Here is a 14,277-nt window from a genome sequence, read left to right as displayed (position 1 = left end):
CCCGATGTCGTCTCAGCCTGCTACTTCTCCGCCATCTTGACCGAGTAGTGAGAATTCTAATATTCATTTACTATTGGATTGTATATACATACATTATAAATATTTTGTGTGTGCTAGTTTCAAAACATAAAAAGGTAAAAAGTCAAAACAAAAAAGAAACAGTATACAACAGATCCTGGGTGGGTCTGGAACCTAGCGTCTTCTGACCTGCTGGCTATACACTACTGGGTATTGGTGGTTCTAACAGAATCTGAAAAAATTGGAGCTTCACTTCACAGTCCAACCTCTATGGGACTTCTGTGGATCTTTCTGCAGAAAATGTGGTCTAACTCTGCTTCCAAATGCCAACTGAAAAATTTCTCTGGAAAACTGGTTTCCTTTTCTTTCAGAATTGCCAACACAAAGCCACAGTAACTCAAACATCGGCCTAGCAAAAGCTACCCTTTCTCCCAGCCTAGATGTCTAAGACAGAAGAAAAAGTTGTTTTCCTTAAAAGGGAAAGACATGGAAAAAAAAATTAATGGAAAACTTAAGAGAATAAAGATAGTTCTCAAAACCTGCCTATGATCTTCCTTTTTCATCAAAGGAAGTAAAAAGAAATTAGGAAGTAGAATCTCTTTCTCAAATGATCAAAGCAATGGAGATGAGAATGGAGCAGCACTAGTAGATTCAGATGTCAATGTAAAACTGTTAATTCTACTTATAGGATAAATATTCCTAGAAATGTTATAGCAGGGAACAACCAATGGTTGAAATAAGATCCATAACTACAGCAAGTAATCCTGTCAAGATTAAATCCCATTCCAATGCCATTCTCTCCCCCATGTTACTTTGGTATCACTACAGGCCACGTTGGGAAAAGCTAATGCACAGAAGATGGTACTAGGTGCTAGTAATATTTCTCTTATGTTAACAGAATTTCAATTATATAATCCATCCTTTCCTCTTCCTTTAGATCCTATCTTTCCTCCCTCCTAGACTTCCTTTACTTATAGTCTATCTGAGTAATCTGAACATCTTGATTTTGAAGCAAAAGAATGTGGGAAAGAGATATGTAAATAAAGTCAGGAGTATCACACATTTCATTAGGTTAGGGTAAAGTACATGTAATTTATTAAGGTTTCCTTTGATGAATATTACTGTCTGGTAAAAGAAGAGTATTTTATCATTTTACTATTGCATAAACATTAAAAAGGAAACATAAATGTGTATAAAGGAACCCAATTATTATTTTTTTTTTAAGTAGGCTCCATGCCCAATGTGGAGCTTGAACTCACAACCCTGAGATCAAGAGTCACATGATCTATCAACTGAGCCAGCCAGATGTCCCTAGGAACCTATTAAAATGCAGATATGTTTATCAATTAAAGGGCAAAAGAAACAAATGAATAAATTAATGAGCTAGCAGCACAAAGCTGTTTGAACCGTACATGGGTAGAAATGTTTCCATTTCCCCAAGAATCCTTGAAAATAATCCTTTTGTAGAATCTTTTAAACATGATTCTGAAGTAGATTAATAAATGCTATAAATTACTTTGTAGGAATATAGAAAAGAGTAGGAAAAATTAAATAATGATATTAAGCAACTTTGAGATAATTTACAGTTTAATTTCTAATCAAGGTCATATTTACTTGCTTGGTATTACTGAAATAAAAGTGAAATCCTGGGACTCCCAGCCTAGAGGCCTGAAAGAGGATAATGAAAGGCAAAACTAGAAAGGAAAACTGGAAGACTATTTTATAAGATGCTAAAATTTCTTTAAAAAAATAGTATGTTTATTATAAAATCATCCAAATATCCCAAAAGAACTTTATGGTAATTTTTAAAATTTTTCATAAAACACTGGGACCTGGACAAAAATGTTTATGGGATAAATGAGTATCTAGATTTAGAAATACTTCCAAGAACATTAAGTGAAGCGAACATGGAGCCAACAGAAGGTTCCGATAATACTGTTTATTCCTTAATCCAGTTTAAATTGTAAACCCTTAAAGTTTTCTAAATCAGTTCATTCAGCAAATACTGAGCACCCGCCAAGTGCCATACAATGTATCAGACACTAAAACTATAGAACCTAAAACATTATCTTTTCCCTCACAGAGATTACAGAATATATAAAAGAAAAAGAGATTAAATGGGATTAAGTAATATATTACAGAAGAAGTGATCTATTCAACCTGGAGAAAAATCAGGAGAAGAAAAAAAATCTGGAAAAGTTTCAAATTACTTCATCTTAGAGCGAAAATAAGGTCAGGCTGGCCAGATAACCAAGCAGAGGGAGGCGAATCCACATGAAGAACATGGTGAAAATCAGACAGAAAGAGAGAGACTGCTCAACGCCTATGTGGACTAAAACTCCTGAAGGTTAAAGTGACAGGACAGGCAAAGTACAGATGGGATTTGAGAGAAAGGCGTAAGTCAGGTAAAGGGGGTTTGTACGCCCCCTAAGTTTTATAAATCATATTCCAACAGAAAATGAGTACTAACATATTCCTTATCATCTATAGTCCAAACACTATTCCATCCACGTCAGGAAAAAACAAAAACAAAAGGTAGAAGGAATGATATCTAAAAGTCCTTTTAGCTTCTTGATAACTGGCCTATATGACTTTGCAGCTGCATCATTCAAAAATAATTATTAGAGCAAAAAAAAACGGTAATTAAATTCAGAAGTACATGCATTGCACCATATCTGTTTACTAAGTTTCCCTAGAGTTCAATTAATATAAGAGGACTATTTGAAGAAATTGTTGACTTAGTATTAACCATATGATGAAAATATCTTGAGTTGCAATGGCAATGAACAGATTTCTGAAAACTAATCTTTATTTGATTATAAACATCATAATTTGTGTAGTTCTGAAAAGTTCTATTTAAAGTGATTTTAATGTTCTTGAAACAAAAATTAAGAAAAAAAAGTCCTATTTCCCACTGGGATGCCAATTCAAGTCTTCTGAAAACTCTCTGCCTTAGGAGATTACATTTTTCTAATTAAAAAATTTAATAATACCTTTATCAGAGCCAGCAATGTTTTTTAACTTCAAATAGTCAACAAAAACTAGCTAACAATTACATTTTGTCACAGTAAAGAAAGCATTGTGTAAGGATTAAACAAAATGACATTGTTTAGCTTTTCCTCTAAAGAGCCGCATTTTTCAGAGGATACAGTTTTTGTCAGTGTGAATAAAAGTGACTGTTTTCAGAATAAGCAGCTGGCGGATAATCAACAGTTCTCACTAGCCCTCTGGACATCCTACATATCTAAAAACTAATTCCGAGTATCAGTTTTGCCGCATTTCTTTAGAGCAAGATAAATTAAAAGCCTCTTCTTCTCTCAAAAGAAGACAAACGGTTAAAACCATGCTCTCTTTAACTTAGAATGTTATAAACAGTACAATTTCCTACCTTCCAAAAATTATTAATTGCATTTTGGCTGTCTTATTGGCTGAGTCAGAAAGCATTTGGGATAGTTTGTATAGAAAAAAATGTGCTATTTTCTTTATTGTAGAACACCACTTCACTTCATCATTGACTTCTAAGGAAGAAATAAAGGAAGTCTAGGTTTCTTCAGTTATAGTACAATACTCATCTTAAAAAAAAAAATCTAAAGAATTTCAAAGAGTAAACCCTGAAATACCCACCACATCACCAAGATTACCACCACCACAATTACTGAAAGATGTTGATGAAATTTTACTTCTTTTCCCTTCTGCTCTCCACAATGGAAAGTGCTCCATTCCTCAAGGAAAGCTTTGTAAAGTACAGCTAATTCTCATTGAGATAATTTGGGTATCACTTTCAATAGGAGGCATGACAAAAAATATTGCAACTACTGTCAACTGCTGCATTCTGTATGGGGCTGAATTAAGCATTTTTAGTATTTGGTCCCAGGTCCCAGTATTTAGTATTTATTATTCTCAGTAATAAGAAAGTTTTTTTTTTTTTAACTGGTTTCTTAAGTCAATGTATTCATACAGAACTGTAGATATATATGAATGTGCCCCTGTTTTATAAAGAGCTATTTATTTTCAATTCAGAGAAGTACTATAATATACATTCTAAATGAGTAGGTTCTATAACATACCTAATAAGAAAACTATACATAATCATCAATTTGGAAGCTTGGAAAATACAGCCATAGGTTTTGATCTGAAGATTATAGCTAATAAAGTTAATAGCCAATCAACCCATGACTACACTTAGAAAAAGAAACCACCCTTTGGGATGAGATTCCAGTTGTTTTTCCAGTAACTATGATAAATGTATCCTACTTCGTAGTACCTCAATAGGTGATCCATACTTCTTACTCTTGTGTATTCATGAAACTTATATTTTATACATTACATGCTGGCATGACTAAACTGTCCTTTATAAACCACATTAGAGGGGCACCTGGGTGGCTCAGTGGGTTAAGCCTCTGCCTTCGGCTCAGTCATGATCTCAGGGTCCTGGGATCGAGCCCCACATCAGGCTCTCTGCTCGGCAGGGAGCCTGCTTCCCCCTCTCTCTCTGCCTCTCTGCCTACTTGTGGTCTCTGTCAAATAAATAAATAAAATCTTTTAAAATAAATAAATAAATAAATCACATTAGAAATTTCACTCTCAACTGTCACTGAGTTACTGTACCATAGTGTGACTTATCAGTCAATAATTTAGTTTCTGAGAGGTCAGTGTAATGGTTAGTTGTATGTGTCAACAAGATTGGGCTAAGAGACGCCAGAGTTGGTAAAACAGTATTTTGGAGTGTGTCTGTGAGAGGTTTCTCACAGAGATTGGCATTTGATTCAATAGACTAAAGAAGATCTACCACTCTTATCAATGTGAGTGGATATCATCCAATTTGTTGCAGGCCCAAATAGATGATCTTCCTGATATCCACCTCTCCTGCCCTGAGACATCAGAGCTCTTGATTCTTGGACCTTTTGATTCCAGACCATTAGCTCCCTTGGTTCTGAGGCCCTAGGACTCAGGCTGAATTATACCACAGCCTTCCTGGTTATCCATCTTGCGAACAGCGGATTATGAGAAACTTCTAGGCCTAATATAATCAGTATCTTTGCCACCTTTATTCTTAATCTATTTTACACCAATGACAAGAAGCATAAAACATCAATGGCTAATACCTGCTGCTTACTTACTGTGTGCAAGGCACTGGTTGAAAAGCATTTAACACTGATTATTTCATTTGATCCTCATAACAGTTCTATGATGTAGGGAACATTACAATTCCTATTTTACAGATAAAGAAACTGAGCCACAGGTAAAATAACTTGCCTGAGATCACACAGCTAACAATAAAAATGAGATTCAGTTCAATCAGAGACACCTCTGGAAGCAATAACATGATAGCTGCCCAAGGAAAATCCCAAGTCCAATTCATACTTGTATTGGTTGGTGATGGTGGTACTAGAAAAACCACATTTGTGAAACATCATCTGACTGATAAACTTGAGAAGTACATAGCCACCTTGGGTATTGAGGTCCATCCTCTTGTGTTCCATACCAACAGAGGACCTATTAAGTTCAATGCAGGGGATACAGCTGGTCAGAAGAAACTTGGTGGGCTGAGGGATGGCTATTACATCCAGGCCCAGCATGCCATTATAATGTTCGATGTAACATCAAGAGTTATTTACAAGAATGTACCTAACTGGCATGGAGATCTGGTACAAGTATGTGAGAACATCCCCATGGGGTTGTGTGGCAACAAAGTAGATGTTAAGAACAAGAAAGTTAACTCAGAATCTGTTGTCTTCCACTCAAAGAAGAACCTGTAATACTGTGACATTTCTGCCAAAAGAATTAACTACAACTTTGAAAAGCCCTTCTTGTGTCTGCTAGAAAACAAACTGGAGACCCCAACGTGGAGTTTGTCGCCATGCCTGCTCTTGCCCCACCAGAGGTTGTCAGGGACCTAGCTTTGGCAACACAGTATAAGCATGATCTAGAGTTGCTTAGACAACTGTTTGCCTGGATGAGGATGATGACCTGTGAGAAAGTGCAGTGTCAAAAGTCTAGTTTGTTTGGATTTTTTTTAAAGATTTATTTATTTGAGAGAGAGGGAGAGTGAGTGAGTGAGTGAGCAGGGGGAGAGGCTAAGTGAGAGAGAGAAAATCTCGAACTGACTTCATGCTGAGCAAGAAGCATGACATGGGGCTTGATTTCTGAGATCAGGATTTGAGTCAAAACCAAGAGCTGGGTGCTTAACTGACTGCACCACCCAAGTGCCCCCAGAAGTCCAGTTTTATAGGCTGCTGTCCCCTGTGATGTCAGTGGTGCAGCATGTTTGCCACTTTATTATATAGCTGAACAGCACCTGTGCTTAATCTTGGGGATGCTGGAGGAGATGAATGGGCTTCAGAGTGAATGTGGCAGTTTTAAAAGTACCTTCATTTTTGGGAACTGCATATTTGGCTGTTTCAGAATGCAACTGTTTCCTTTCTGAGTTTCAGATAAAAGACTGCTATAGTCACATCACAATATCCAGTGGTAAAATCTAATTTTTCCCTGTCATTCCCATTCTTTTTAGTTGAGAATCAGAATAAAGTTGTATTTCAAATGAAAAAAAAAAAATGGGACTCAAATGTATGCAGTCTATTTCCAGACCTTCATTAAAATTAATGTGTCTTCCCTATAAACAGAGGTCTCATATTTTTAACACAACTGAGACATGACAGAAACCATTAGGAAAAACATGAGTAAGGAATCTTTAGCCTTAAATGGCTATAATACACTCTGTTGTTTATTTGTGAAGGAAAGATAACAGAGTTTAAAAACATGTACAACAGACTAGAATCTTACTCATTAAAACTGTATCTACAGTGAGGTATAATGGGAAAATTTCTAATATTTCTCTTTCTAAAATGAGAATCCTCAATTTAAACATTTTTACATGTACATGTTTTTTAAAACAATGCATTATATGCATAAGTAGAAGGCTTACTACTATGTTATATAGTTTGATTTAACAAACCTTTATTGCTCTTCTACTATGCACCATGATACAAATTAGGTAATAACTATAATTAAAACATGAACTCTAAACATAGTTCACAAGTGAAACATATATATAATAAAAAATAATGTGATAAACAGTAAAGGAGATATTTACAAAGTAGAAGAGTAGCACATTGACCTAAAATGATTCATTCTATCAGAGAGGGCAGAAAGAAAAGTTAGGCTTCCAGAAAAGATAACATCCTCAGCTAGCATTTAAATGTCATCTTGGACAGAGATCTTGAACAGAGAAAATAGTATATATAAAGGCACAAAGGTGTAGTCAGCATTGTACAAGAGACTTCAAGGAGGGGGTATGGCTGCAGCTTAAAATTCAAGGCGGGAAGTAGGAAGAGAGTTGCTGGAGTATGGCTAATGATAAAATTCTATCAGAAACACTCAGACTCATGATGTGGATCCACTCAAGGGACAGGAGGTCTAATAAGCCTACATATTCATTCCAGAGTTGTGTTTTCACCATGAAAAAAACATTCAGTGACAGTATTTCCCTAAATTTTGCAGTGAACCACCTTTCATCCCCAATGAAAAAGTTATTAAAAAAAAAAGTATTGTAGTTTCTAGTTAATAAAGACCAGACTGAGCCATAAATTACATAGCATAACAATGCAATAAACCTTAGAATCAGCAAATTTTAGTTTACTTTTAATTTCTCAGCAGCAAGAAACTAATGAAACATTACAATAATGTTTCCTTTTTTGTTGAAACAATCTGCAATTATTACAGTTTTAGTTCTAGATCAAATCTTAAAATGGCTTAAATTCAAACTACTATTTAAAAAAAGACATAATTCTGAAGAGCAGGAAATCTACATTTGATTTCAATTTCTAATTTATTTCCCATTTAAAGGCAACTAAGAGCTAAGATTTGGAAATGATATAAAACAGTAACACCACCTATCATTTACGAAGTGCTCTACATTTCCAAACCCTTTTACAGTTATTTATTTTATTCTTTTAATAAGTTTATTATGGAAATGTCATTTCTTTCATGAAATGCAAGGAACAGAGACTTGCAGGGGTCTGTTCCTACTGAACAAATCATCTAAGATCTTGATCTTAGCTATGCCAAGTCCATGAAGTAATATCCCATGTCTATTCTCTAAGATACACACAAGAAACTACATGACACTCAAGTCTGAGGCGGTTCGGTAAAAGTAACATCAAGGCTTTTATACGGCCCTCAGTGTGGCTCTTCGGCCAAGACCATCCAAAGCCAGATTTGCAAAGACAGCATTAGAGGTATCAAAAACCTTTAGAGTAGCATTGATGATAGGGAGGGAAGTCCTATGGCAAACTTTGTTTTACTATCTGACCTAACCCACACCAGGGAGACAAACTTTGTACAGGTGACAGAGTTATCTTATTGCAAAAGAGAAATCCCAATGTCAACATAAATATATGTGTAGTATTGGTAATGGAAGAGTAAAGGCATAAAACTGAAGGTTAATGTTTCCATTCCTAGATTAGATCAAGCAATATTCTAATATTAAAGATTCAAGATTCCCAATAACCATGTGAAAATCCTTAGGACAATAGCAATCATTTTTATTCTCGTCAATTTGTTTACAGTGTTGTAAAAACTATGAATTGTGAGCTGTCCCCCTTTTTGTACTGGCTGCTGAAAGTTTAGAGTCAATTTTGTAGCAGATGAATAAAAACTTAAACCTGTTCCAGTCTTGCTTGCCTTCACCAACTTCCCATTTTCCTTTCATCCTCACCTCTTTTTTTAATCTGGATGAATTCTACAAAACTTTTAAAGCTTTTCTGAAACAAGGGAGAATTCAAGGTAGATAAACTAAAAAAAGTAACAAAAAAAAAGGAAAAAAACAAACATTACCTTTACATCAAAATTACAATCAAGTCTTCTAATTAACACGATGAAAGTGCCAGATGAATTGTCTTTGAGTGGTGGAGGCACTATGGGTTCACAGGCATTCTCTGGTTTTGAGTTAATCAAAAAACCCTGAAAAAGAATTGGCAAGAAGTTTTTTTCTCTGTTAAATTCCAAAAATCAATTCAACTTACTTCTAAAAACATCTTTTAGATTGCTTCATGTATTTTGCATTATGCTAGATGAATTATCTGGGAGCTACGACAATTCCTATCCTCCCAAGTGCTCATAATCCCAGGACTTCTAATGTAGTAGTATTTGATTTCATAAGCGTTAAGTTTTTTTAAAGTTCATTCCATTTCTACCACTAAAGTTTTTTTTCTTTAATCACACATAAGCCCATCACCCCAAAGACAAACCACTGTTAACATGTTGGTATATTTTCCAGTGATGACTGACATTTCTAAACCAAGTATGTACTTTTTTAAAATTAACTTTTCCATTATTTCATGTTATCAAACAATGAAAACTCACATTTCTAGATATTTGTCCTATAGAAATACTAGCCCGAGTATATTAAGATATATGTAGAAAGATGTTCCCTGCTACATTGTTTTTAATAGCAAAAGCTGGAAATCATGCACATCATCACGGCAGCCATTTAAAAAAAATTCAATAGGGCACCTGGGTGGCTCAGTCCATTAAGTGTCTGTCTTCACCTCAGGTCATGATCCCAGGGTCCTGGGATCAAGTCCTACATTGGGCTCCCTGCTCAGCGAGGAGCCTGCTTCTCCCTCTTCTCTCTGTCCCCTACTCATGCTTGCTCTCTCTCCCTCGTGCTCTCGCTCCCTAATAAATAAAATCTTTAAAAAACACATACAATAGGAAAACAATGGAGCCATTAAAAAGAATGAGGTAAATCTATACACACTAAGTTAAAAAGATATCCATAAGATAACTATTTTTTTAAAAGATTTTATTTATTTATTTGATAGAGATCACAAGTACACAGAGAGGCAGGCAGAGAGAGAGGAAGGGAAGCAGGCTCCCTGCTGAGGCTGAGCAGAGAGCCCGATGTGGGGCTCGATCCCAGGACCCTGGGATCACGACCTGAGCCGAAGGCAGAGGCTTTAACCCACTGAGCCACCCAGGTGCCCCACACAAGATAACTATTAATTTAAAGAGAAAATAGCAAGTTGATTTCCCAGAAATACAGGATGGTTGACATCAGAAGATCTATTAACATAAAATGCTAAATTAACAGAAAAAAAAATGTTACATTAACAGATCAAATGATTGTCTCAATAGATGTAAGACACTGAATAAACCACATAAAAAGTCACCAAATTCAATAAATTTATAAGATGTGAACAATTAAAGCTCTGACACAACAGTCTTCCTATATGGTGTGTGAATTGGTCACACCAACCACCTATCCACAGGATATGACAATTTCTCCTGCCTTGTCATGGGAAATGCTTTTGCATGTTTCAGGAATAAAATGCAGCATACCTTCATTTATTCATAAAATAGCTCCCCTTCTTGATTCCATAAAGCACTTCATTTTTACTTTGCAGAGATCTATAACTGTGGTTATCCTTCCGACAATGAATATTTGCTTCAATCATGTTAAATTTATACCCTGCTGTCTTTTCTGTACCTTTCTGCACACTTTTTGCTTTAATGACAAATCACATAGAGCCATTCTTTTCAAGATACTTGTAACAACAATCAAACTCAACCCATACAGTACCAACAAGGAATACAACTCAAGTGAAATAAAAAGAATATGAACAGCTATGGCCTAATTTCCCATGTCCGGAGAAGTCAACTCCACTATGATTGCCACCTAGTGGACAGCAATTGAAAGACACATCCCAATTTCAGATATGTCAGAACACAGGGTAATAAAATAAATGCACTGTAGAATCAATGAATTTATGGTATGTACAGATACACACACAAAAAGATCCACAAGTGAAACTGGAAAAGGGGTTTTACATTTTAATAACTATTGCTATATCTGTTATGACAAATATGTATTATTTTTAAGCATAAGAAAATTTACAAAAGTCAAATACACATAAACTTAAAGTCCCCAAAACAATCTAGTTGCATTAATAGAAAATTGAATGAAGTCTTAAAAAATAGTTCTTAAATTATTAAATATCATCTTTCCTGTAGACCATGCTAAAAGAATAACTTGCTAAATCAACTAATTCCTATCCATCCTTGAGATGTGAGTCACTTAAAACTAAAAGCAAACCACGTAAAACTTTGTATCATCCACAAAGTCTACAGGGTAGTGTGATGGGCTTTGTCAGTTAATTTGGCACAACTCCCTATCCCTTGAATAAGAATGGCCAAGAAGGTGCTACCTGAAGCCAGGTCCCTGTGCTTACTGTCACCTCTCAGATTCATTCTCTTCTTATTGAAAGATGCTTGCTCTGTAATCAAAGATTCTCCTCATCTCTACCTTCTCACAGGGGCACTTTATGCCAACATGTAGGAAGCCCAAGAAAACTACCAAGTACTTGGTACCAAGTATTATGGTACCAAGTACCATACTTAAAGTAGATGCCCATCTATACTTTCTCTTTATTGCTGTAATTCCCTGGTGTTTAATAAGAATGCTGGACAAAAATAGTGCAGGCAGACTGGTACCTCAGTATCATCAATGTATAATCCAATAGGTCTACAATATATAAATATGTCGATTTCTTCTGAAAGCTTTTGTGACTACACATAAAGCAAAGTACAGGGCGCCTGGGTGGCTCAGTGGGTTAAGCCTCTACCTTCGGCTCAGGTCATGATCTCAGGGTCCTGGGATGGAGTTCCACATTGGGCTCTCTGCTCGGCAGGGAGACTCCTTCCTTCTCTCTCTCTCTGCCTGCCTCTCTGCCTACTTGTGATCTCTCTCTCTCTGTGTCAAATAAATAAATAAATTCTTTAAAAAAAAAAAAAAAGCAAAATACACAAAATATAATTTTCCAGCTTGATGAATTTTTACAAACTAATTTTTACAAACTAAACACACCTGTATTAGGAAATAGAACATTAACAGTGCTTCGGAAGTTCCCTTCATCCTCCCTGTCAGTCACCACTCTTCAAACCCCATTCCTAATGTCACTACATAGACTTCTAACAGCTTCATTTTGCCTAATTTCACAATTGACACAAACAAAACCATATAGTACAGTAAGTGGTCTTTTGACTTCTCTCTCTCTCAATGCTGTATTTGTGAGATTCAGCCCTACTGTTGAGCAACTATACTTGGAGGATATTTTACTGCCATTTCTATATAGTATTACATTGTGTGACTATGCCAAAATTTATTCTACAGCTGATGAGCATGAAGGTAATTTCTAGTTAGGAGCTATTACAAATAGGGGTGTTATAAACATTCCATGGACATTAACACATACACATCTGTCAAGTATGTACATAAAAATAAAACCATAGGATATCAAGCTGGATCGTGGGGGTATCAAGCTTTAGTAAATACCGCCAAGCATTCCAAAGTAGTTTGGATTACTACTTTTTAACTGGAATGTCCAAAAAACCTAAACATAAAAATCATGCTGAATATAATTTTGCTTTAATGGTTCAGAAGGTATTTAGAACTACAATATTTCAGGATAAACATTATGGAAAAATTAATTTTGTTGATAAGTTATACTGGTTAATAAGTGCATAACAGATAGGTAATTTGATAAAGTGGTTTTGTTTCAAAGATTGTTTTGGGCTGAAAAAGCACTTTAACCTTCCTTCCCTTCAGTTTGCACTTAATGTTAAACTATATAAATAGTAAAATTAAGGTGTGCCTGGATGGCTCAGTCAGTTAAGCAGCTGCCTTCGGCTCAGGTCATGATCTCAGGGTCCTGAGATCAAGCCTGCATCTGGCTCCCTGCTCAGCAGGGAGTCTGCTTCTCCCTCCCCTTCTGTTGCTCCCCCTGCTTGTGCATGCCTGTGCACATGCTCTCTGTCAAGTAAATAAATAAAATCTTAAAAAAAATAGTAAAATTAAGAAAAGTATATGCAATTATAATGTCAACAAAAATGTTGAAAGACAGCACTACATCTTTCCCTTTGTAGGAGTATAAAAGTTAAAAGCAGAACGAGAGAAAGAGGTGAGTTATATTGTTAGTATTTAAAGTTGTAAATTAACTAATTAACTGCAGTAACAGCAAGCAGTTAACATTTGTTGAGCCATGGCACTCAAAACTGTGTGTCAGGCACTACGTTCTTTCAATGTTCTAATTCAGTTAATCCATGGAATAACCCAAGGAAGTAACTACTGTTATTATCCTTATTTTGAAGATGAGGAAATGAAGTCTCAAAAAGGTTGGGTAACTTGCCCAAGGTTACATACACAGCCCGCATGCAATCCCAGGAAGTCTGACTCCAGAACCCATGTTCTGAACCACGATGTTATACTACTTCCATTAAGATGACAAAACAAAATAAAACCCAACTAGGTGAAAACCAAAACAGGCAACAAAAAGAAGAATGAACATTTATAAAAATGAATAAGCCAAAATGTTAGTCTAAAAGGCGATTAAGGCTGATTCCAATATCTGATATAAATATTTCAAACAAAGATGTCAAAGGAAACTGTTGTAATTTTTACATTCCAGCACAGACCAAAGAGTTACACTGATCAGACTTTATTAGCTAACATTTTTCTAATCTGAGACAAATGGATTTATTTATATCAACAACCTTCTATGATTTAAAAAATATTCACTGTTCTTTTCCCTAACTTTTTATCAGATCATTCTGCCAAAATTTACCCATAATTTTCACATACAGGACACATTTAATTCCTTTTTCACAAATAGTTGGAAATTATGCTCTTCTTATACAGTAAAATATCCTTTAACCACTACTCATGCTTTTTTAAGTTCTTTTAACACTATGCTCTGAATAACTGGTCTCATTTCATATGGGCTCTTTGTAAGAGGATGAATAAGACTGAGTTCTTTCCAATATTAATTATTTGGCTATGGACTAACAGATCCAATAAGAGAAAACAAAGTATAAACAACATGCAGTTCAACTGCATAGAACAGAGCAAATCATTCAACCTATAGGAGGCAGAAACAGAAAAAGTGGCATTTGACTTGGTTCTTAAGCTTTACAATATTTTAATTTGGGGCCAAAACCCAAGCATACTACTATAAATGATCTGACCAATATAATAACAGATAGCCAGGACTGTATCCTGGAATACCAAGGTTATTAGTGGAAAAACCTGTGAAATCTGAAAGAAGTCTGTACTTTAATATATTGTATAAATTTTAATTTCTCAGATTTGATAAAGGCACCAGGGTTATATAAAAAGGTTAACATTAAAAGAAACTGAGTAAAGAGTATATGGAAACTCTCTGCACTATTTTTTACAGCTTTTCTATGTCTAAGTTTATTTCA

General features: G+C 35.4%; 1 protein-coding gene and 1 pseudogene across 6 annotated transcripts in view; one reads left to right on the top strand and one right to left on the bottom strand.

Moving 5' to 3' along the window:
* RNF13 (ring finger protein 13) overlaps positions 1–14,277 on the bottom strand; it is a 164,605-nt gene that overhangs the window by 91,057 nt on the left and 59,271 nt on the right. For 4 of the 5 annotated variants that reach the window (XM_080811315.1, XM_080811314.1, XM_080811316.1 and 1 more), the window contains exon 4: positions 8,854–8,979. In XM_080811315.1, the coding sequence (XP_080667441.1) occupies positions 8,854–8,979 (126 nt within the window). Of the gene's footprint in view, positions 1–8,853; positions 8,980–14,277 lie in introns of those variants that run through there. The other variant, XM_080811317.1, reaches the window with a different exon arrangement.
* LOC308347721 (GTP-binding nuclear protein Ran-like) lies at positions 5,607–5,994 on the top strand (annotated as a pseudogene). Its single transcript has one exon. The product of its transcript is annotated as a GTP-binding nuclear protein Ran-like (transcript).

This window comes from Martes martes, assembly GCF_963455335.1.
Source record: "Martes martes genome assembly, chromosome: 1".
Lineage (NCBI taxonomy): Eukaryota > Metazoa > Chordata > Mammalia > Carnivora > Mustelidae > Martes > Martes martes.
Note: the sequence above shows the minus strand (reverse complement) of the source record. Positions and strands in the feature narration are given on the sequence as shown.